This window comes from Spea bombifrons, chromosome 1 (genome assembly GCF_027358695.1).
Source record: "Spea bombifrons isolate aSpeBom1 chromosome 1, aSpeBom1.2.pri, whole genome shotgun sequence".
Taxonomy (NCBI): Eukaryota; Metazoa; Chordata; class Amphibia; order Anura; family Pelobatidae; genus Spea; species Spea bombifrons.
The window spans coordinates 65,473,997-65,497,554 of NC_071087.1; the positions used below are offsets into that span (position 1 = coordinate 65,473,997).

Sequence of the window (23,558 nt, forward strand, 5' to 3'; positions counted from 1 at the left end):
GCAACCTCCGCTACTGCCGGCACTTCCTCTGGGGTTTCTATGACTGAGCGCTGGCGTGACATGAGCTTCGGGTGCTCCACCATAGAAGCCCCAGTGGACGTACCGGGCAGAAGTGGAGGTTGCGCGCAGACATCTCCCGCTTCTGCCCGGCACTTCCGCTGGGGCTTCTATGACGGAGCGCTGACGTGACATGACCTTCTGGTGCTCTGTCATAGAAGCCCTAGAGGAAGTGCCGTCCAGAAGCGGAGGTTGTCTACACGCATCGCCCATATGTCCACCGTCTGCCCCCAAGAGACACCAGGGAGTCTGTAGCACGGGGGACAAGCCTGGGGATGCATTGGCAAGTCTGGGGAGGAGAGTGGCATATAGGGGTATAAAGCATATTTGGGGGCAGAGTGGCATTTAGGGTTATAAAGCATTTCTGGGGGGCAGAGTGGCACATATGGGGTATAAGGCATATCTGGGGGCAGAGTGCCATATGGGGGATATAAGGCTTACTTGGGAGGCAGAGTGGTGTATATAAGGGGGGATAAGGCATATCTGGGGGGCAGAGTGGCAAATAAAAACAAAAATGTGCATTTTTCTCAATCACAGTTTTTGTTTAATATGAAAAAATAGTTTATATGTGAATTAATATTTACTAGTAAAACTTTTTTCCTATAGGGTCATTTTTCTTCAAGCTTTTTCTTTTTTTCCTAAATTAATATTCAAATTTTGGGGGGTCCTCTTATAATAGAACAAATACGGTATTTTGAAGAAGGAGAAATGTTAGGACACGAGGCCTTAGTTTAAAATTAGAAAGTCAGAGGTTTGGATGATTGTAGGGAAAAACATGCAGACTAACGGGGCTGAATTTTATGGTTCTATGTTTGCATAAGTTAAGGGGCACACTCTATAGCACAAAATGGTTCTTTTTATTTTTATAAACTTGATTATTCTTAAACGCAGACACACAAAACATCTGGAACGCCAAAATTCCAATTCACATAGGACACTTCCCCCGCTATTCAATCTGTTTGTGAATCATAATTGCTCCATCTTGACATTTATAATTCTGTCTCTACAAGAAGCACATGAGGAAATGTCAGACACTAGAGACAAACATTTGATTTGCGTTACTGATTTTTGGGTAGTAAAATACTCACTGTGCTTGAAACAGAAATACTCTCCAGTCAGCTGTCTTCAGTTTCAGGACATTGGGCCTTTTCTCATAGTCCGTTGCCTTTGAAGCCAAAGCATGATGTACACTCACAGCATTTTTCAAGTCATCTTCTGACAGAGCCTTCTCTGGCTTGTATTCGTCCTGTGTAAATAGAAGCAGAGAATACATTTCTTACAGCTGGTCTAAATACTGTATACGTTTGGAAGAACACCAACACATCAGAAGGACCAGAACCAGCCCCTGCTATGTAGACCCAAAAATTATACAGGTGTAAGTCTTATAAAGATTGTGTATAAAAAGTTACTAAGATGCAACATTTGAAGGAAAAAAAGCCTTATAACTAAAGCAACCAATGATATTTACATTTTAATGACCTGCCCTACAAATGCATTTCGGCCACATGAGATGTTGAGGATACATGGCATTCTTCGATTTTTACACATAATCCCTAGAGAGTATCATCAGTAAGCGGATACTCTTACTGGACTGAACAGCATGTCGCAAGGCCTGCCACCCCATACACAGATTCAAATCTATAAAAGGATGTATAACATTAAGTGATACCGTTAAATATTTTTTAAAAACTGAATGATAAATAACATCATACCTCTCCATTGTCATTTTGTGGAACACATTAACAATAGTTTTATATATCTTAAGCAGTAATTCTTGGATTAAGCCAATGATGTAGCTATAAAAATAATCACTACAAACAAAAACACTACTGCCAGCCCAAGAGAGGAAGAGATTATATGGATTATTAATAGTCATTTAGTTATTACCCAATTAAGTCCTTATGGCAAACATCAACAGATATTATTAACAAGACAATTTAGCTCATCATACATTCATATATTCAGCCATAAGCTGTTCACATCATCAGCCACCCATGCGATCCCATAAGGTTTTGTTTTATGCTTGTTTATGGCATCTAAAGAGAGTTAATAATAATATTAAAGGGACAGTGTCCCATGGAGATATTCCAAAGAAAGATGAATATTAAAGTACATTGAATATGTATTCTTGAAAAAGTTTAAAAAAAATTAAGGTCAAGTTGGAAATGAGAGCTGCAGCTCCCCTGCTCCTCCATGGTCATGCAGTAGTGAAGAACTACCTTTGAAATCATTTACTATTAACCCCTTAAAGACAGAGCTGTTTTTTTTTTTTTTTTTTTACCCTTCGTGACAATCTATGTTTCAACATGGTTGCGTTACTCATGCTTGGCTGTAATTTTCTTCTCATTAGTGTACCCAAACAAATCATTTTTTTTAAGGGCAGAAGGGCTTTCTTTAGATACCATTATTTGGCTCACACTATCTGCATTTACTATACAAAAATATAAAATGTGGTGTTTTTTTTAAACTGACTTTTATTTGAAAAATATTTTACTCATCTACAAAAGCTAATTTAAAAAACTGCTAAATACATTCTAATATATTTGTCTCAGTGTTTTTTTTTTTTTTTTTTTGCAAGTTATAGTGCGATAAGTACAAGTAGCATATTGCTATTTTAAAACCATTTTTTGTTTCAAAACTGGTCATTCTACCCTCATGTCCAATTTGGGACATATTTCAAGGTGGACAGTTCAGCCTTTCCATGCACTAATTCTACTACCAGCCTTTGTGAAAATTTGTGGTAGTAATTTTTTGCCTTTTGTTCCCCCACAGATGTTGTACTTCAGTTATGAATTTACCACCCTGGTATATTTTAAACAACCCAATATGTGTTCAGCAACATCTCGGAGTAAAGTGATACTACCCATGCATGGATTTGTCAGGGGGTAAAAAGCCACATTTGTTGGTCATTCTGCCCCATGTCCTGTTTGAAGCCACAAATCCAATTTAACTCATCAAACCATATCTTTTTGAAAACTAGACACCCAAAGGGATTTCAAATGCTAGTATTTACCCTGCAGGGGGAGCTCAAAGATCTCAGTAGGGTCTAGTAGGTGCCTCCATCTTCCAAGAGGCAAAATCTCTCACTGTGGCTGCTTTCCAGAGTTGTCAGTGCGTCTTGGGGTGGGTTTTTGGTGTCACTGAATGCCTCCACATTGAAGCGTTTCAGCAACACCCTTTGGTGGTACTTCACAGGTAGTTAAGATAAATATATTATTAATTAAAGTGGGGCCTATAGCCTGCTCCATTCCCTATGCCAGTACTTGCTCATAAGGAAACAGGTGATCACTTCATTTAAATCAATATCTATTGACGTTTGTAAGAAGGTTATATATATTGAAGTTTTACATTTGTAAAATGTCCACGCATTGATTTTACATGTAGAGCATTTCTGCCTTTGGCGTGCCCAACATAAGGCATGAGCTTACGAGAACGTGCCAAGCTTGAAGTATGGGAGGATTAAGATCCATTGACATGTTGTGGGATGCTAAATGTTGGGTCAGCCCAACACTCTTAACACAATGCAAATGTCAGTGATTTATTAACCAGACTCTGCTGCCAGTAGTTACCTTTTTCAACTTTAACAGAGAAGGGTTGATTTTTTTTAGTAATTAATACTGTTGGATAAACAATTTGCTGACATTTGCACTGCATTCCTTGGAGTTGTTTATGCACTTTTTTTCAATGATATACAGTGTATGTGAAATATGAGAATGAAGTCATCCTCAAATACTACTCTTATTCAGCATGTGCAAATTAAAACAATATTTTATACCAGAACAAAATTCCTTTCTATTGTGATAGTATTGACAATCTAGCTTTGTAATAGGTGAAATAGTGGCCTGGAGACAGGAAACACCACCTGTGGTTTGTGCATATACACAAACTAAAGTATTTACATTAAATAGTGACTTTGCAGGGGAGTTGAATTCATTAGGGAATAGGGTGACATTTCACAGATTTCAAGGGATAATCTAGCCATCAAATTTTCTTTGATGCATATGACAACTCTATCCCATTTAAATGTGTGTGTAATTTAGAGGGTTTAATGAAAAATCAAATTAAAAATATCGTTTTTGTTTTTTTATGGAATCAGGTAGTTAGGCAGAAACCTATTTTTTTTTAAAAAAAAACCTCCAAAGCTATTTTGTACCCAAAGTGATTCAAACTCTTTTAACACCATATATTCACCAAAACATATAAAAATATATGTATGTTGAATATAACTGTAATCAGTGGATGTTCCAAAATACAAAATGTAAGCAATTGCACATATCCACAGCAACATTGCAGAGTTGCAAAATGGACATATTTTGCTTCAAGTTGGTGAAATGGGTGTATGTAAAGTGGCAAAACAACCTAAATAAAGTGACCTGTGTTGTCTACTTTTCAGTAACATTTAGTTTTGTAGGACCAGTTTTACTTTCAAATATGATTTAGCATAAGATAAAAATGACAAACAACTGTGCTCTTTTGTTTTATCTGAACTGTCTTTTACTGTTGAATGTTTCACTATATCACTGCAGGGGCTGTTGTGTCTCCTTTCTCACAAGAGCAAGTTCAAGAGCAGGGACGATTGACAATTGCCCCCTAGGCCGCACTAAATTTAAACAAAATGGCCGCTGCACAGGGACGGATTAACGTAGGGGCTGATGGAGCTGGAGTATAGCCTGTCCTGGTGTGTGTGTTTGGGTGTCTGTGTGGCAGAGCCTGTCCTGAAATGTGTGTGTTTGGGTGTCTGTGTGATAGAGCCTGTCCCAGTGTGTGTGTTTGGGTGTAGGTGTGGCAGAGGCTGTCCCGGTGTGTGTGTGTTTGGGTGTAGGTGTGGCAGAGCCTGTCCTGGTGTGTGTATGTTTGGTCATCTGTTTCCTGGCACTTTACCTACTGCAGTAATAAATGGAACGATTTAATTTTTACTTATCCAGAGATAAAACCCTCCTGAATCACAAGAAATCAGTGAGAAGAAAAGTAAAGGTTTGTGTTATTTACTCTATTTCAATCTGCATATTTTATTAAAAAGGATTAGTAGCACTTAATTGTCGCTTCAGGCGTCTCGTGCATGATGACGTTTTTTTAGTGTACTGATGTACTCCCAATCCCATCACATTACATCAATATGCGTTAGAAAATCAGGAAAAGATAGGCATGGATGGTGGGCTGATTCGGTGGCGCAATGGGCCACTTGACTAGACTTGCCTCCCAGGCCTTAGGCAGCCAGCCCTTCAATGTTCAAGAGAAACTCTGGCAAGGAAAAGTAAATACCACAAGCCCACTGTCCTAATATCAGTGGCAAACATGGCTATTGTTTAATTGGTATTGCTGGCTAGTTGGAAGTTTACATTTAATAAAGCTGTGAATAGTTGTCGTAATGCATTAATAATTTTGGGGATTACGTGGATTTAAAGCATATAGTATGGTGAGTGGGGCTATCAAAAGATACGCAGTAGGTTCACAATACCGGGCATTTTTCAGAGGACACATACACATTTTACATGCTGCTGACCAGCACATGTAAGTATATAGGATGCATAAACTCACAGGAGGGACTTACTCATGTATACCTTGCACATTCTGCAGGAGACATACTGCATTTTATATGAAACACATGAAATATATATATATCTTGGAAAAAAAATGTTTGATATGGACACCCTAATACATGTCACAGCTGCTTGCCAAGTTTATCTCAGAACTGACACCCAATTTCTGATATCATAAAACAAGAGACCCACAGCATAACAGGAAAAGACTGCTTAAGCCCACAAACACCATCATCAACTCAAATGTGCCCACTAGGCATCTTTTAACTTAATTGTGATTGCAAAGCAATTTGTTGTTATTGCAAAGCAATTTGTTGCGATGGGCAGCATTAAGCCAATTAACACATGGCATATCATCTATCACTTAGAACAGTGATGGAGAACGTTTTTGGGCCAGAGTGCCCAATTTTATGCATCAAACCAAGTTGCAGACCTCAAAGTGCCAACACTGCATATTAAACATAGAAAGGAAGTTTTTTCAGTACAAAGTTACTATACACAACAGTGTGTATCAATTTGCCCATATACAGTATTGGCACGATTATAGACCGCACTTCCGCACTTCGGCCTATTATCTGGGTTTAGCGCAGGGTTTTCAAAATTTCTGTTTGCATATAACATATTCTGTCAAAAGCAGGACTAACTGCATAATATATACCAAAAAGATTAAAATACATGTATTCCTGTTCATTAGATAAAATACTGCTTTTACTATTCCACTGTATTTTTTCTTTAACAATATTTTTTTCTTTAAAATAGCACCAAACTATACGGGTGTGGCCTATAATCGGGTGAGGCCTATAATTGGGCCAATACGGTAAATTATGTTTGTTTTTTAAGCATAGAAACATAGAATGTGTCAGCAGATAATAACTATTTGGCCCATCTATCTGCACAAGCAAAAAAACACATGAAAAGGATATTATTCGTGAAAAGGATATTAAATAACATTAGCATTTGCACTGAAATTATAACAGTGTATAACAAAAATTAATGGAGTCACGTACTAATTCACTCACACAATCATTAATTCTCTCACTCACACAAATCATTTACACATATTCATGAATGTATTTTCAAAAATCGTTCATTCTCTTTCATACACACATTAATTCATTCTCTCACTCATTCACACAATTCACCCACACATTCATTCATTCTCTCATTCTTATTCTATATTTATCCATTATTTATCTTATCTATCCCCCCCTTCCTTTGTAGTTCACTTCACCCTGCTGAAGTCCTGCGCAAGGCCTCTGTCTTGCTGCTGTGCTCGTTGCTTCACTGCTGAGTGCCAGAATATGATGTCATTTTCGTTCCTTAGCATGAAATGCTGGCACTGCGACCAAGATAGAGGCCTTGTGCTCCCACTGCTGCAGTCAGGGCAGCACCGAGGCAGGTGGTGGCAGGGAGAGGAGGAAACAGAAGGGCGCCAATCGTTTGCTGAAAATGTTTTCATGAGTGAACGCTCAGCGCCCCTCTCTCTCCTCCCACACACCCCAAAGGCAGGCCCTGTCAGCAACCTGGCCGAGTGTCACAACTGAAGGCTTTGCGTGCCCGTTGTGGCACGTGTGCCACAGGTTCGTCATCGCTGAGCTATAACAAAGTCACATTGACCAACTTGTTTTATAGTAATCCAAGGTAATTTAAATACAAATCATTATGTTTTTGTTCCTCAGTTTTTTATAGTCTGTTAAATGCCGTACTGCATAAAGCATATACCACCCAACATTGGCCACCAAGTGAAACTTCTGTTTCATGGAATATAATTAGAAGAATGACTACGCGGCAAAGCTTTTCAGAGACTTTTTATATTGTTTTGTGACCTTTTGACAGCTATTTAAGTGTGATGAAGAATAATTTAATAGTGATGAAGAATAATTTAGACAAATATGTACTTTATTAGCATGTGATACATTTTCATCCAGCAAACATTTTGGGCTCATAGAAAACAAGGATATCAGGGAAGTCCCTCTTTAGGACCCAAACCTCTCTGTCCCTCTTTCTACCCCTTTGTACCAGCTTCTAGGAGCTCAACATGTTTCTTGGGTATGATGCTCTGCAGCCAAAAATAATAAGTTGATTTAGAAAAGAACCTTTATAAGTAATAGATTGTTATATAAAATATACCACTCTACTCAAGTACCACATAGGTATTAATACGTCAGTTTCAAAGGTTCTGTGAAGCTCTGTCCCATAGCAAAAACGCAATTTTCCCTAGAAAAACTCTAACCCTCTCCTTCTCTGTGGCCACTGGAAATATTGGGAGGCATGTGAAATTAAGGATCTGACAAGTATGGGTTGTGTGCTTAAATTATGTGTTGAATTATGTACATGTTAAATACAAGATGAGGATGACATAAATATGAACATAAATTTGGTAATGTTCCTATTATAGGCTGCACAATAGTTTTATGAATTAATAAGAGTAATTATGGAGAGTAAAGAAGCTTATAATTGGGCTTTTTGACCAATTTTGCCCAAATTTTATGTTAATACATAAAATATATACACCGCATTTGCCATGCTTATAACCAGCATACAGGAAACAGCAGAGACAACAAAATATTCACAACACGTTAAACCATTCTCCACATGGCAGAAAATGTTTTTACTCATTTAGTGGCATTGTACAAGTCATTTACTGATGTGATTGGCCCTGGGCGGCATACAATCTTACCCTGGCAATGTTTTGACAAGCAAAGTAAAGATGACTTCCATGAAGATGAAGATAACTGAAAGTGATGATGGAAACTGTCATGATTAACTCATATAATGTAGTGGATGCATGGAAGGGTAACCCAGCAGAGGTGGTTAGTTTCTTTGTTTAAGCATTCAATGAGTTAATCTGAGGTTGATTTAATGTGTTTCTTTGTGCCTGCCCTCTGTATTTGTTCTGGCAAGAGGAGTCATCTTCCCAAAGGACCCCTGTGGTGATTCATGGCCTAACTGATAAGGATCCTTAGTTATAGGAATTCCATTCCTATCTTAAGTGGGGGGGTTTCCATCACCTTTACCCCACCATAACTTATTGGCACATCAAAGATGGGACCCGATTCTTGGCGATGGTGTCATATAATCAGTCATGTGGTCAGAGGGGCGTTTGCTTGCAAAAGTCTGATTTAGGGACAATGCAGCAACCTCAAAGCAGAACTCATGATATACTCTGATCGGAACAACATCATAAGAACCATCTGGACTTAAGGAGTTCCCACAGGCCTACTTATTGGAGAAACTCGTGAGTGAGGGTCCTGTGTTTAAGTCCCTTTGTTTTTAAGAACTGTTTGCCGTTTTATTTTTCTTTTGTATGTCTTGTTTTTTTTGTAATTCTGGCACTGTGTAATCTTTGTATTTTTGTTATTAAAATATTCATAATCCAAGTCTGTCTTTGGGCTCTAGTATCGATATCCACAAACCCTAGGAAAGGATAACACGTTACCGTATTGTTATTGAGTTCTACAGGATATATATATATATGTTGGTTGCCCGGGGTGGGTTGATATATATATAGAGATAAAGGTTCTAATTCGGATTTCTCACGAATCCGGTATCAAAGTCGTGAGTGGTGGCAGACTACCTGGGGGGATACAGGCAGAATTTGGGGGTTAATTTGGTGTAACTTATGCCTTGTTAAGGGGTCAAGTTAGTAAATCCAGAGGCCTGGTGCTATTAACCCCTTCATGCCCATGCCCTCAACACAGTCACGGCTTGGCAAGTAGTCCTGACCGTGACAGAAACTGTATCTGTTGGCAGAATTTCAGGGGGAACCATGCTGTCAAGTAGATAGTAGGTGAACTGACTATTGATAAGTGTGAGTTTCCAAAAGTTCTGCAAATGTTGAAAACTGGTTTACTAGATAGATTATATTAGCTTCTAAGGATATGTACTTTAGAGAAAAGATAAAATTACATGTGGAAATGAATATTAAAGGGACAGTCTTACATCCCTGACAACCCTACTATAGAAGAATAAATATTAAGGTACCATATGGAATAATGTGGATCGATTGGAGTGTCCCTTTAAAATTAAATTTCTCTTTTTTGCTTTTAGTTGCTTGTAAAGCACAGATACAAAGCACTTAGCAACCAGTGGAATGTTTCTGCTCACTGGATCATTCCAGTGGTTGCTATGGTGATAACCCTACACTCTCACTACTTTCCATTGTTCCAGTACTTAATTACCTCTAACTATATTTATTATAGTTAAGTTAGACAGGGAATGTGGATCACATAGACAGAAAAATATTATTCTACATTTAGAATTTTCCCCCCAAATGTCAGCCTCTATTTTCCCATTTACCCTTCTGCCTTCTGAATCTGTGATTCCCTGTTTATATTAAGGAACCAAAACACAAACACAGTTGAAAGATCTAACCAGAATTACCTTTTGCAAATAAAGGACAGTTCCTTTTAGTATCGCATAGAAGGTTTTCCATCCTCGTTTTCCCCTTGGAGCTGTGAAGCAAATAACAGAAGATTTGTGTCAAAATAACAGAAATTGTTGAATTGTGCATTTTTACAGCAGACATAGAACTTAAAGGCATCAGTTAAAACATACTAATATTTATATCTAGCTAGTGGCCGGGAAATTTATCAGGTATAACTCTGATAACAAACCAGCACAAACATGGTAATTTAGTGGGACATACAATAGGTATCCAGCCAGCACTCAAACATATCATAGAGCTGATTTCTAATGCAGGCATTGCTTGTTTCCTTCTCATTTTTCTTATTTGTACAATGCCTTGCTTTTGAACTTGGTACTGATACCATCAAACAGCTTTTCACGCATGATTAAATGTCTCAACTGCTGACACTTTTTTACTGTAGCAATTATTGACTGCCGCACCTAAAGCTTTAGAACAGCAAGTAAAAACCCTCAAATGGTTTGAAACAGATTTAGTTAAAATTGTCCTTTCATGTCATCAACAGTTTATCTGCATTAAGTCTAATATTCCTTAGTACTTGAAAAGGCTTTTAAAGACACACATTTTGCTTCCTCATCAGAGCCCAACAAACTGATATATAAAGCATTACAACAATACACATACTACTAGTACTACAACTACTACTAATGACAAGGAATCATTAATGATAATTAGAAAGTATTGTATTATGTGATATATTAAGGACTCTACCTATAATAAATGGAACATTTTGTTCTATAGAATGCTGTAAGGAAATGGTGTAAAAAAAAATATATGGCACATATTAAAAATGTTTAAAAATTGAGAATAAAACTACAGTGGTTCCGCTGTCAAATGTGTCTAATTGTTTTTGGTTGGGGTGCCAGATGTATAACAGGAAAAAATAGTGGACCTCATATTTTAACCTAGGTTCAGCAGTTCTAGTGCTAAATCTGGGAATATAGTCCAACAGATAAATGGGTGTCTAGCACACTTTCCAGGATTAAAACAATATCTTATCAAATTATTTCCCCACTAGATTGTAAACTCCTCATCTTTTGTTTCTGTAAATCCAAATAATTTTGTACTGAGATGTACTGCCTGTTATGTCATGTTTATAACTGTACAGAGCTGCAGAATATAATAATGCTATACAAGGCAAAATTATAATATGGTATATAGTGGATGAGCAAAGCACTATAGTAATTAGTTAAGGATTACCTTTCTTTTCTTGTACACCGAGTCTATAGATACATTATTAATTTAGATTGAATTCTATTTTCTATTTTCAATTAATGCATCTTATATATGCATACATTCACAATTACAACTGTTACAGTCTTTTAATACAATTAGATATAACCCAAGATTTAATTACATTAAATGTACCTAAATGTTCTGACGATAAAACGTTCAACAACATGTAAATGGTTATTGATTTGGGATGTTTCATTAACTTCTGCCCTGCTTGTATTGACTCATGTATAAATTAAAAAAGTGCAACATAGCTAATACTACATAAGGGAAAATGGACTGTACGTAATTCAGAATTAATTAAGAGTAATAATAACAGGCACTGAGATGCTTCTGTGCTTAAAGCCAGTTCAGTGAATTCTGAAAACTTCACATTTTTTTTTCTTTTACATAAAAGTAGTTGTGCACCTGTTTGTAGGTAATGAGCTGTGAAAAGGTTTTTAGCAGTTGGAGCCTGTAAGCAAATGGCAGGAAGCCTTACAAAAGAAATTTGCTACGACTGCATAATTTGTGGTAGTCAGGGTTGAAATCATGGGTATTTTATATGCATACTCTGGATGAACAGGCACATGGAAAACAACTAAATACTATTTTACCAGTTTACTCTACTACGGAATTAAGTACAAGCTAAACCAGTAAAAATGGGAAGGTGTAAGTTTTAAAATATACTTTAATGGAAAAAATGTACAGAAGAGAATGACACGCAGGTGCAAATTCTAAATTGTTTGCAAGAGAGGGGAACCGATAACCTCACTGACTGTAGCTAAACTTAATTGATGTTTAAATCTACATATTTTTATTATTTTTTTTTTATATAGCCCCAACAATCTACACAGCGCTTAATACAACACATATATTCAAGGGGTATTGACAGACTAAGACAAACCGATACATTAGGTGGAAAGAGCCCTGCTTACAATCTTGAGGGCTTTTTGTTTTTCAGAAAGCCGAATGGTTTTGATGTAATTGGGTTTACAAATATGTTTTAATTTGTGGAGCTTTATTTACTAAAATGGTTCGTCAGACGAATTTGCAGGAAAGTTGTGGTTTCTTAATTTTATATTATGGAGAAACAAAATTGACAGGTTTCTTCGACAGGAAGAGCTGATGTATATCCAAAGCCAGCCAAGCTCTTCCAGCAGCAGAAGCTCACTGGGATTGGACCTTCATAATGTAGAGTGACACCAAGGAACTAAAGCAATTCCTTTAGTGACCTCTCCTGATAAGCATCCTATTTAGCAAACAGACCCCCATGGAAGCTGAGACATGGGACTTTCAGAACCGTCTCCAATACATTTTCAGTCTCTTCTCCACACCTACCCTATCTACCAGAATAATCATGCAGAAGGTGATTACAGGGAATTAAGATTGCACTTTGTATGGAGATATATTTAAACCGGGGCTCAACCTGAAAATGCCATCCGTGGTAAACTAGAACAACTTACTTTTACAATTTAGTGTACTGAACTATAAATGTAAATGTGGGATTTGGAAAAAGGAGCAGATAGACTTTAAGCCAAAAATCTGTTTTACTCCTGATTGACCAAGTGTTACTGCCCAAGATTCGTTTCTAGCACTTTAAGAAGCAAGAATACAGCAAAGCACCTACAACATTAAAAGGTAAAGGGAATGTGAACGTATTAACCAAAGTAGTTGTAAATCAAATGTGAATATTAACAGAATAATTCTATGTCTAAAGATAAAAGAAAAATATGTAAATAAGAGTATCTATGCCTTTTTTAGGACTATACATATCATCGCACTTGGCTCACATAAAAGTAAAATAAATGGTTATTAACCAGAAGATTTTAATTTTTGAAGCTAGGGAACATAAACTAAACATAAGTTAATCATTATGTAAACAATATATAAAGGAAAATAAACTTTTGGGACCTAAGAGGTCTCTTCTTCATTTTTCATCTTAACAAGAGACCTCTCAGGTCCCAAAAGCTTTTGTAATTTTCAGTCTTTTTTCTGTTGGCCCAATAAAAATTATTAATTAAAACTAAACACTTACATTTCCTCTTGGACTAATACAGCTATATAATTTTTATATCATTTTTATTATTGTAATTGTATTGTAAATTGTACAAACAATAGAGCTATATTTTAAACAATCTTATTTCAAAACTGATAAAATCAGGACCCTTCATGTGTTATAAACTTAAAATAGGGGGAAAAAAGTCAAATACTTTTTGGCATTATCAGAGCTTACATGATTTTAGTGAAAGTCAACTCAGTGACCATGCATAATTTGCATGACTCCAGACACTCATGTTTCACAAAGAAAATGTTCTAGGTTGTTGAAATCTTTGTGCACTTAGGATGATAAGAGATGTGAAAAGCATGTGAAAGTGTTGTTAAGTGCTAAATGATGTTACATTAGTAGTGCGGTTCAACGTTAAATAATAAATGCCATTTAAAGCACACAAATCAAAGAGATCAACAGCATCATTTATAAAATACAAAGAGTATAACAAAATTTGCAAAACAGCAATTACAATGGCTAAAGTATATAACATGAAACAGATAGCCAATGACAGCAAAAGGTTTTTTTCTGTTTTAAATACATTTACGACAAAAAACTAAGGAAGGAATCTCATTTAAACCTGAAACTGGTAAGTTTGTTAGTAAAGTGCCTACAGGTTTACAAATTAAAGGTACAAAAATGTGCATGTGATTGACTGATATGGGACCAGGTAATAAAACTGATAAATAAGGTTAAATAGATAAAGTTCCTGGGCCAGATGATATACATTCCTGGGCACGGAATACCAAGGATATGGTATAGTGCCAAAAGACCAAAAGCAAAACTGGTTTTATGAAGAACAGGTCATGTCAGACTAACTTGCGTTCTATAAAGAGGTTATCAGGTATTTCAGTAGATATGATTTATTTGGATTTTGTGAAGGTTTTTGATACAGTTACTGTACAAATTAGGCTAGTTTTCAATTGAAGCCAAAAAATATTGCCTAAGCCGATCTATTTTAAAGGCAGAGTTCAGAGAGTTGTTAATGGAAATTCTCCATCTGGACAAACGTGGTAAGCGGAGTTCCTCAAGGAGTCCTCCAGTCTGACTAATCAACTTCAACAACAGTATGCTAATAATTATTTTCTTATAAATATGCTTGGATTAGTACCCAGCATACAGAAGGCACATAATTTGGTGTTGTCTAACATTTTAATAATAATAATACATATAATCAAGTATTATTGCTATTTACTGTATACATTTTTCTAAACAAAAGTAAGAAGAGTGTTTTTAATGCAAACGTGATTCATCTCAATTAAATTTAAGAGCCCTAGAGCTTCAAAATGAGCTATGTGACTAAACAGAAATGTCAAAGTCAAATCTGAGAAGTAAACATAATGCCGAAATCCATGAAATAGAGAAGAACGGTGCAACTGGTGTGAAAACTGATGGGAATTGTGAAATGTCTGTTAAAGTAGTGGACTGGAAACCAAAAAATGAACATTAAAGTGAAAGGATTGCATTACATGCAAAATCACAGATTGCTTATTTATTATTTACCACAAATAATCTTGTTTAGGTGTGCAGCAACAACATACATGTATAATACTTTATTTTGTCCTTTGTGTTAACCTTTAGTTCATATTTTTACATTAATTTAGATTTGCTGAAAAGGTATACGGAAACCAGATAGGTATCAGACACATACACACATACATAACCTATATTAAACTTCATGTATTAATTCTTTTATCCATAGCTAGCTAGTGTGTTTTGGCAGTTTTCTTGCAGATTAAAGAAACAATTCACGAAACTTGAATACTTTATAAGGCCATAATTAATTATTTGATATTATATAAATAGCGCGTTTTCCATAATCCATTTCATGTTCATGCGTGTGTCCGGTGCAAAAAAAAAAAATTACAAATTGTCTGCATGTTGCTTCCCAATAAAGCTCTCTATTGTTGCAAAATATTTGGTTTCTTTTTCTATGAGAAGAAAATACAGACTAAGTACTGCTCATGTTTACGAGATTATATTTTTATATCTCATTAAGTAAGCGCTGGCATCCCCAAGGGATCTGTATTTTAATCTGCACTTCCCTGAAAATCTGCTGAATCTGCAGATGGCAAGTAGCTACACAAAGTATACAGAACAAAAATCGATTGGCTAAATATTAAGCATGCCACACTGACAAACTTGATACACAATACAATCTAGGGAAGATTATTGATCAAAGCAAACAGGTAAAATTAAGTGTAGGTTAATAGGTACATTATAAAGCAGCAGCTACTGTTTAAAATGTGAAATCCTGAAGGTTTTTTACAATATATGTGAAAACTAATAATATTAACATACTTAGGAACTTCCCAAGGATTCACCCCGGGATTCCGGGTCAAGCCTGGATAATTCCCAATGACAATTATGCTACAGACCCTTTTAACACACTGTGTTATGTTTTGGATTTTCTTTGACAGCAATTATAACATTTCTGCGATATCCTTGATCAATTTAACATCCCTCTTTCTCATTTAGTGCACCCATTGTTTTTTTTCAAGATAAGTAGGGCTTTCTTTATAAAGTCATCATTAAGCAAGAAAAAAATATTGTAAAAGCGAAACATTATGAAAAAAAAGCAAATGAGAAATAAACCCCAAATATATTCATACAAAGTACCACACCTGTCCTTAATATAAATACACCTCATATGCCTAGGATTTGTATTTATTTTGGAAGTTGCATTGTTATATTGGATAAATATAAAAAGTTTTTTTTTGTTGTTCCTATTAATTCAATTAAGTTCATAGATCTCAAAACCGCTACATAAAACTATATGTTTCTGAAAAGTAGACAACCCAGGGTTTTTCACTATGGTAATTTTTTGGATCCATTTCCCCACCAACCTCAGCCAAATTAAACACTAAAAAAATATTTGCTTTTCAAACGTACATTTGAATGCTGCTTTGGAGCACCAAATTGTACAAACACCAAATTGTATTTACAACATTCCTCAAGTACACTAATGCCACACATAAATAGATTTGGCATATTTTGGGGAAGCTACAAGGTCACAATTTTACCACATACATTAAAAAAATTTGATTATTTTTTTTAGGGCTTTTATATATTTTTAAGGTGAGATAGTGGTGCAGCTGATTTTGTGTTTTCAATCAGCTACAGAACCCTTCAAGACTGTAGCATTTATATCACTTTATTGTAAAGTGCTCACTTTGAGTATCGGCACATTTGATTGCTCAGATTTTGGGCCATAAAATTTGGCCCGACCTAGCAAGGTAGATACCAGGCCTGATCTCCCATGCGCCTGCAAGGTTTTAGCCCTGCTGATGCGTAAAGTGAGGTACTTTTACATTGTCGGGAAGCAGTTAAGATGTACTCAATTGTAACTTTGTGTAGCAAACTACAAAGATAAAGTATTTGCCACCCATAAAAAATGTTCCTGTCCACCTCACAACAAGGATGGTGCAATTTTTTTTCAATATTATTTATATATCTATTATTGTTATACAAAAAGTTGACCTATGAGAGGGTGATTAAACATACACATTTCACTTCAATTATGTTGGTGGCAGTCTAATAGGTGTAACATTTGCAACAGTATTAAAACCTTAAAAAAGGTATTACAATTGCTTGTCAAGTGTGGCAATTCACTTTTCTGACATTTTTTTTTTTTTAACTTTGGTCTATATTTCTTAATGTAAAGATTTTTTTCTGCCAATCCAGTCTCACTATATGACATAATTTAGTTTAAATAAAGATGTATCCATTGTTGGAGAATATTTTTCTTAGTTGCAACAGATGTAATAAGTGCAACAGTTACATTGAGTCAAAGTTGAAAAGCCGTAAATTGCCAGGTCAGAGCAAAGTGTTAAAAGTATTAATATGGGTCATCAAAACCAAGAATACTAATTTATTTGACCTACAAGAAATCCTAAAATTACTGTATGCTCTCTTTAAAGGGGAAATCAGTTTGATATTTAGTGAGAAATGAAGAATTACTGGTGGCGATTAAATGAAAGCTTGACTCTAGATATATACACTAACCACCTCTTCACAAGGCCAAAGATCATTATGATGAATCGAATAAGCAATCAGTCACTGATTATAATGTAGAAGAACTCATCCATGGATGCACGTTATCGCCCACTGTTAATTTAATTTTGTAGAGCTGTTGGTTGAATGTAGCTATGTCAATTGTGGTTAATTGAAGAAAGGTTTTTGCCACCTGGATTTGACTGCAAAAATACAAAGACTTGTATCTTAACATGTTTTACTGACATGTATGTATAGCTAATATCTACATTAGACTATTAAATATATATATATATATATATATATATATATATATATACACACACACATTCTTGTGTGTATATATATATACACACATTCTTGTGCAAAATGGTAAAATTGGAGCAATCACCATAGCAACGAGAACCCATATGCATCAGAAATTCACCCTATACATGAACTCTAGTGTTCATACAGACATCTATCCCAGAAGAGTAGTTACCTTTACAAAATGTAAAGTGCCTACTCTTGTCAGTATTGCAGTTGGTATACAATCCGAACAAATAGTTTTCTAGGTAAAGCAATTTACTGCAAGAGAGGTAGCTTGGGTTCAAAACAGAAATAAGCTAGTAGTTCTCACAAAAATGTCAAATAAAGAAGTATGCCAGAAAAGAAAATACTTACAGTCTAGGTATATGATTACATGATGGGCTCCTAGTACATTTTTTGTATGTTTCAGGCAGATGAGGCACAATGCATACCCACTTTTGCAGTGTTTATCTTGTGTCGGGGATCAAAGGATCTTCCCTGATCAGTCCACTGTACTGTAGAACAGACCTCAGATTGAGAGCACAGATCTCAATCACAGCTCCCGCTCTGCCATGCTCCAGTTCCACATTTAACCATGCTTTACCAAACAAGTGTCCCACTTTAGGGACCTTCACCTCTACACCTAAATCTCATTATATTGCATTATTAGATTATACTTTGTAAGTCTATTACAAAAAGGCGAGAACACAAAAATAGCATGAGAAATAGCATGAGAAACATATTCTAATACCCTAGTTGCTAGCAATAAGGTGGGAAAAGGAAATAACAAAATAAACCTACTTTTCTTCCCATCCATATCAGCGTGGATTTTACGAGCAAGGAACCCAGCCTTGTATACAGCAGCGTTCGGATCGTGTGGTATGTCCAGGAAAGGGTTGCTGTTACTGCCAATCCGACTTACACTCTTTGACTGAGTACCATTGAGTTTGTCGTCAGCATTGTCTGATGGGGACTTCTTCATAACATCAACATCATCACTAAGGAACAGAAGAAAAAACATTAAATTCAATGTGTAGATTTACTACAGAAGCTTATTCACATACTATATGAGATACAATTTAAATGATGTCATTTTATGTTGATTAATGTGTGATCGGGTAAGGGTAACTAAACATGTGTGCAAATAGTGGATGATTTGGAGATACTTCCTATTTAAATGGACACTCCAGCTATCATACGTACTTTAACGCAAACGATAGCTGTGTGGTCCCTTTACATTTTCCGGTGTCCCCCTTGCAAATGCATAGGGGAATTCTGCAAAATCCAGCACTGACTTTGGGAACGTTGCAGTGATTCTGATTGATTTTAATAAGAGAACTCTTAATACAAGCTCTTCCCTGCCACTGATTAGTTGCTTGAAGAATCAGAGAATGGCAGAGGGGGCAGCTGCAGAGCTGCAGTTTCTACCTTAATTAGGTGGGGTTTTTTTAGTTCCTGAAAAGGTATTAACCCCTTCAGTCCCAGGGGTTTTTGGCACCTCAAGTCCCAGAGCAATTTTGCCATTTTTGCGGTATGTCGGTTCAGCAATTATTCTCTTTTACTGTGAATAGTGTAACCATGTAAACTATATATTGTTTTTTCAAGGAGAGAGAGAGAGCTTTCTTTTGCTACCATAGTTAGATGATCAGCTGAAAATTTAGGATAAAAAATTTTGTAAAAACTAGCGAACTTTTTTATATATTTTCCCTCCGAATCCTCACAAAATTAGGTAAAGTGATGGAAAATCCCCTCCAAGTTTATCAATCCAGGTGTCCTGGTTTCGGAAATACTATAAAGATGTACATTATTCGTAGAATTTTTATGCTTATGGCTTAACGGGTTTGGGGGTTGTGAACAGGGGCAGGAGGGTTACCCTTTTTAGACGTTGTGTTAGGGCAATGGGATGTAAGGGTTTTTTTTATTATTTTTGGGTTTTGTTGTCTTTTTTATATATTTGTTTATTTTTAGTATATTTTGTATTTTTTTTTAATTTATTTATCAGTGCATTATGGTTAGAGGTCCTCTTAGGGACCTCTTGAACATGTTATATAACATGTTATGACATCACTTTGCTCACTTTATTGTTTTTTTTTTTATTTTTATTATTTATTGTATTATTTTAGTGATTTTTTTTTTAAATCGCTAACATTTTTTTATCCGTTTCATTTTTCAGCATGGGAGAAGAGTGAGAAACATGTTTTCTCACTCTCCTCCCTGCACCGATCACACTGTGATCTCTATGAAACTCCCCACAGACTTGTATAGAGATCACAGTGTCTGTGCCTCATCAGGGTCTGCAGGGAATATCCTGTCCTCCGATGCCCTTCCGGGTGACGTCAGCAGTGACGCGACGCAGAAGGGAATGCCTGGTCGCGCGATCATGCATTTTAAAATGCCCGATCGGCGTTTAAAAATTTAACAGTTTTCCTGCGTTCATGGGGGGGGAGTCCAGGCTGTTTGACACATGCCCTGTAAGCCCTGCTGCTGCAAGAAGGGCAGGGCTTACAGGTACGTCCATAGGGGATTCTTGGGATGCGTTTTTTGGACGTACCGGTATGTCCATAGGGACTTAAGGGGTTAAAGTACTTACAGAGTGTTTTAACATACATTTGTTTTTAGTAGGAACACTACTTTTCCCTCAGGTCGCTCACATCTCATGCTAGCTGGAAGTTGGGGGTGCTCCTCGCCTAACTGAAAATTCTCCTTTACAGAAATGGTAGTAGTAGTGGAAAAGGCTTGTGGTGGAAGTAATACAGACAAATGTAGTAAAGAGAGAACATAAACGCTTTGAAGCTATCCTAAAGAATTAGTAATAAGACTACTAGCAGTAAGTGGACCTGTATAGCTTTGTGCTACTGATCTAAGGTCCAATACTTTGTTTTCTCATAGCAATGTACATGCATCCAAGTTTTACCAACTTTATTAACTGTATAAAAGTATAAGCAGTACACAACAGTAAAGCATACAGGTATCTGAAGCATATAGCATAAATAAGGCAGACATAAATACAGCAGAACTGTGTATTTAAGAAGACATGTCTATAATAACAATTATAAAATGAAGGCATGTTGTAAGTCTAAAACAATGTTATTCAAAATATATAGTCTCTAGATTGTAAACTTGTTTGTCTAGATTGTAAACTGTTGTCTCAGTAAGTCAAATTGTTATGTTACAAACTACTTGTTATGTCCTGTCCACCAATTGTACAGCGCTACGGAATTTGATGGTGCTATATAAAACAATAAATAATAATAAAAGTGGCTTCCTGCAGGTGAAATATGAAACTTGAAAAAAAGATCATGTTCTATCAGGACACTGTTGATCTGTTACAGTATTATTTCACTGATTATTTAATATACATGCATGTAAAAACTTCTCCAGAAACCAACAGTAGTGTGAAAAAAATACAAGACAGGCAAATTATTATAGCCTGTTAATTTATATTATATATTATTTGTTCACATAAAAATGTTAGTGAATAAATTCAATGCAGATTTTTTTATGTTTTAATAAAGTTTATCTATTTAACATTTACTGTCGTGGCTATAGATTCAAAATTATGCTTCTAAGCAATAATAGTGGGGGAATTGTACTGTAATACTTATTTAAAATATTAATATGAATCTGAGTTGTGTGTGGTCTCAAAGTGTGTTTTCTCCAACTGATCATCATACTTTATATTTGCTTTCCAAATGCTGATTATGATTAAGTATTAAGTATGTACGAGGCATTAGGAAACATTACCAAAAAATGCATATTTTACAATTTGTTTGCAACAGTTCTTATCATGTAACAGCAGGAACATTTACAGCTATATAAATACAATGGCAGTCAACTTTTAGAAGCTAGATGTATGGGTAAATCTTCCTTATGTTTTCCATTGTTAACCTTCCATTTTTACAATTTTCATAGTTCACACTTTACGTAGGGAAACCTATATTTCACAGTAAGTTGAATCATTCATAAACGAATAGGTTAGGGCAAACTGTGCATCTTATGATATAAAGGTAAAGAAAAGTATTTTTTTTTTTTTTAAATGTACAATTAATAACCATCTTTTTTTTAAGGCACAGTTGTATATGGGAGCCTCATCTTACTGCTGCATCACATGTATTAAATAATTATTTTGACCCAAGATACTTGTAATAACTGTAGCACAGAGGAACTGCATTTGTAAGTAATTTCACATGATTGCTAAAACAATGTAAGAAGAGTTTGGCAGGAATTACAATATATTCATTCCTAAGAAATCATGGGAAATGAAGGGAAATGTGTCCCCGCTATCTCTTTAGTGGAGAAAGATGAAATATTACACCTTCAAAATATATATATCAAATTAGCTTAACAATGGAATACTAAAAAAAAAAAAAAAAAACAAATACTAAAACTAAAAAATAATAAAAAATAATAAAAGGCGACAGTGGGTTATCAGTTCTGGATTCAGTTACTGGTATTTCTCAACAATTCCCCATAAACCTTGTGGACTTGAAGAGGAACGGGCGATTTAACAGCTTCTTGCATAACTAAATCTTCTTATCAAAACTACCAAGATCTGCACTTTTATTACTTCAGTTAGTGTTATAGTTTCAAATTTAAATCAAAGGTGCTGAGATCTAGTATGTCAGCAGGATTGATTAAGTGTATTATCCAAGAGAAGATGGATTGTTATATGTAATACCTTTCACTGGGCCAACATAAAAAAGGCCAAAAATGCCACCTCATTTTAGCTTAGGATGAAATCTAAAATAGTATGTTATTCAAGGTTTTTTGTGTTGACACAATAATATTATCATCTTCGGCTAATGACTAAATCTAGTAAGTGGTAGACTACTGGCAAATCCAATCAATTTCACATACTTAAGTAATTTCATTTATTCCTCACCTACCCATACAAAAGCTGTCTGAACCGATCAACATTTATCAGCAATTTAACTATAGATGAAGAATAATTTAATGTGAAACAATAATCATGCAGAACCTAGGGGGGGGGTCAATGTGGCTGCTACCATGGAATTCACATAAGGTGGGTCTATGATGATTATATATTGCATATTTTAAACTATAAAAAAACATTACATACTTTTTATTGTGTCCAGTACTGAAAAATGTAGAATTTGCAAAGAGACCCCTTTCAGTTTAATAATATTATTATTTACTTGGTTAAGTATATCCTATGAGTGCATGTATAACATACCGTACCTAAGGAAATGCACAGTGCCTAAGGTAAAGTTTGGCAGGGGAAGGGTAATGGCCAGGGTTTGGGCTAGGCCCCTTAGTTTGAGTGAAGGGTAGTGCATACAATAACATTTTAGACAACTGCATGCTTACACCTATATAGCACCAGTGTGGGGAAGGCCCTTTTTCTGTTCCAGCATGACTGTGCCCCTGTGCACAAAGCAAAATCCATAAAGACATGGTTTGAGGAGTTTGGTATTAAGGAACTCAAGTAGCCTCCACAGAGCCCTGACCTCAACTCATTCAAACACCTCTGGGATCCAACATTTGCACCTGACCTCACAAATGCTGAATGGGTACAAATTCCCACAGACACGCCAAAATAATTTCAAGCTATATTATTAGCCCTGGAACATAACTTAACTAGAATTTACGGTAATCAGTCCCGCTCCTCTTCTGAAACCCTTTTAGTGCCAAAAAACACATTAATATAAAATAATATTGCTGAGTGCATGCAATTTAGAAAAAAATAATACATTAAAATGCCATTTCAGGTGCATATTCCATGATCAGATTCCATTATGGATTTTTTTTTACAAATCACGAAGTAAAGAGGTTATTTAAGTTTAAGATCACTTTCAGTTTAGCCATTATCAGGCAAAGTCCCCTAATGCAGTACCGATGCAGTGCTTTTTTTGTTGTTGTTAGATATTAGCTATGGAAAGGCAGAAGGTGGAGCTTGGGAAGGGAACATTGAGGAGGTAGTTACCAAACTATGTTTTGGATTAAGGGTTCAAAATCCAGTAAGGGAGACTGG

The 23,558-nt window shown here is 35.8% G+C and overlaps 1 protein-coding gene across 2 annotated transcripts in view; it reads right to left on the reverse strand.

The window, feature by feature from the left end:
• Nucleotides 1-23,558, reverse strand: part of LOC128490962 (PH and SEC7 domain-containing protein 3-like) — a 133,037-nt gene that overhangs the window by 12,625 nt on the left and 96,854 nt on the right. For both annotated transcript variants that reach the window (XM_053463127.1, XM_053463118.1), the window contains 3 exons: nt 18,368-18,564; nt 9,981-10,051; nt 1,146-1,303 (listed from right to left, as the gene is read on the reverse strand). In XM_053463127.1, the coding sequence (XP_053319102.1) occupies nt 1,146-1,303; nt 9,981-10,051; nt 18,368-18,564 (426 nt within the window). The remainder of the gene's footprint in view (nt 1-1,145; nt 1,304-9,980; nt 10,052-18,367; nt 18,565-23,558) is intronic.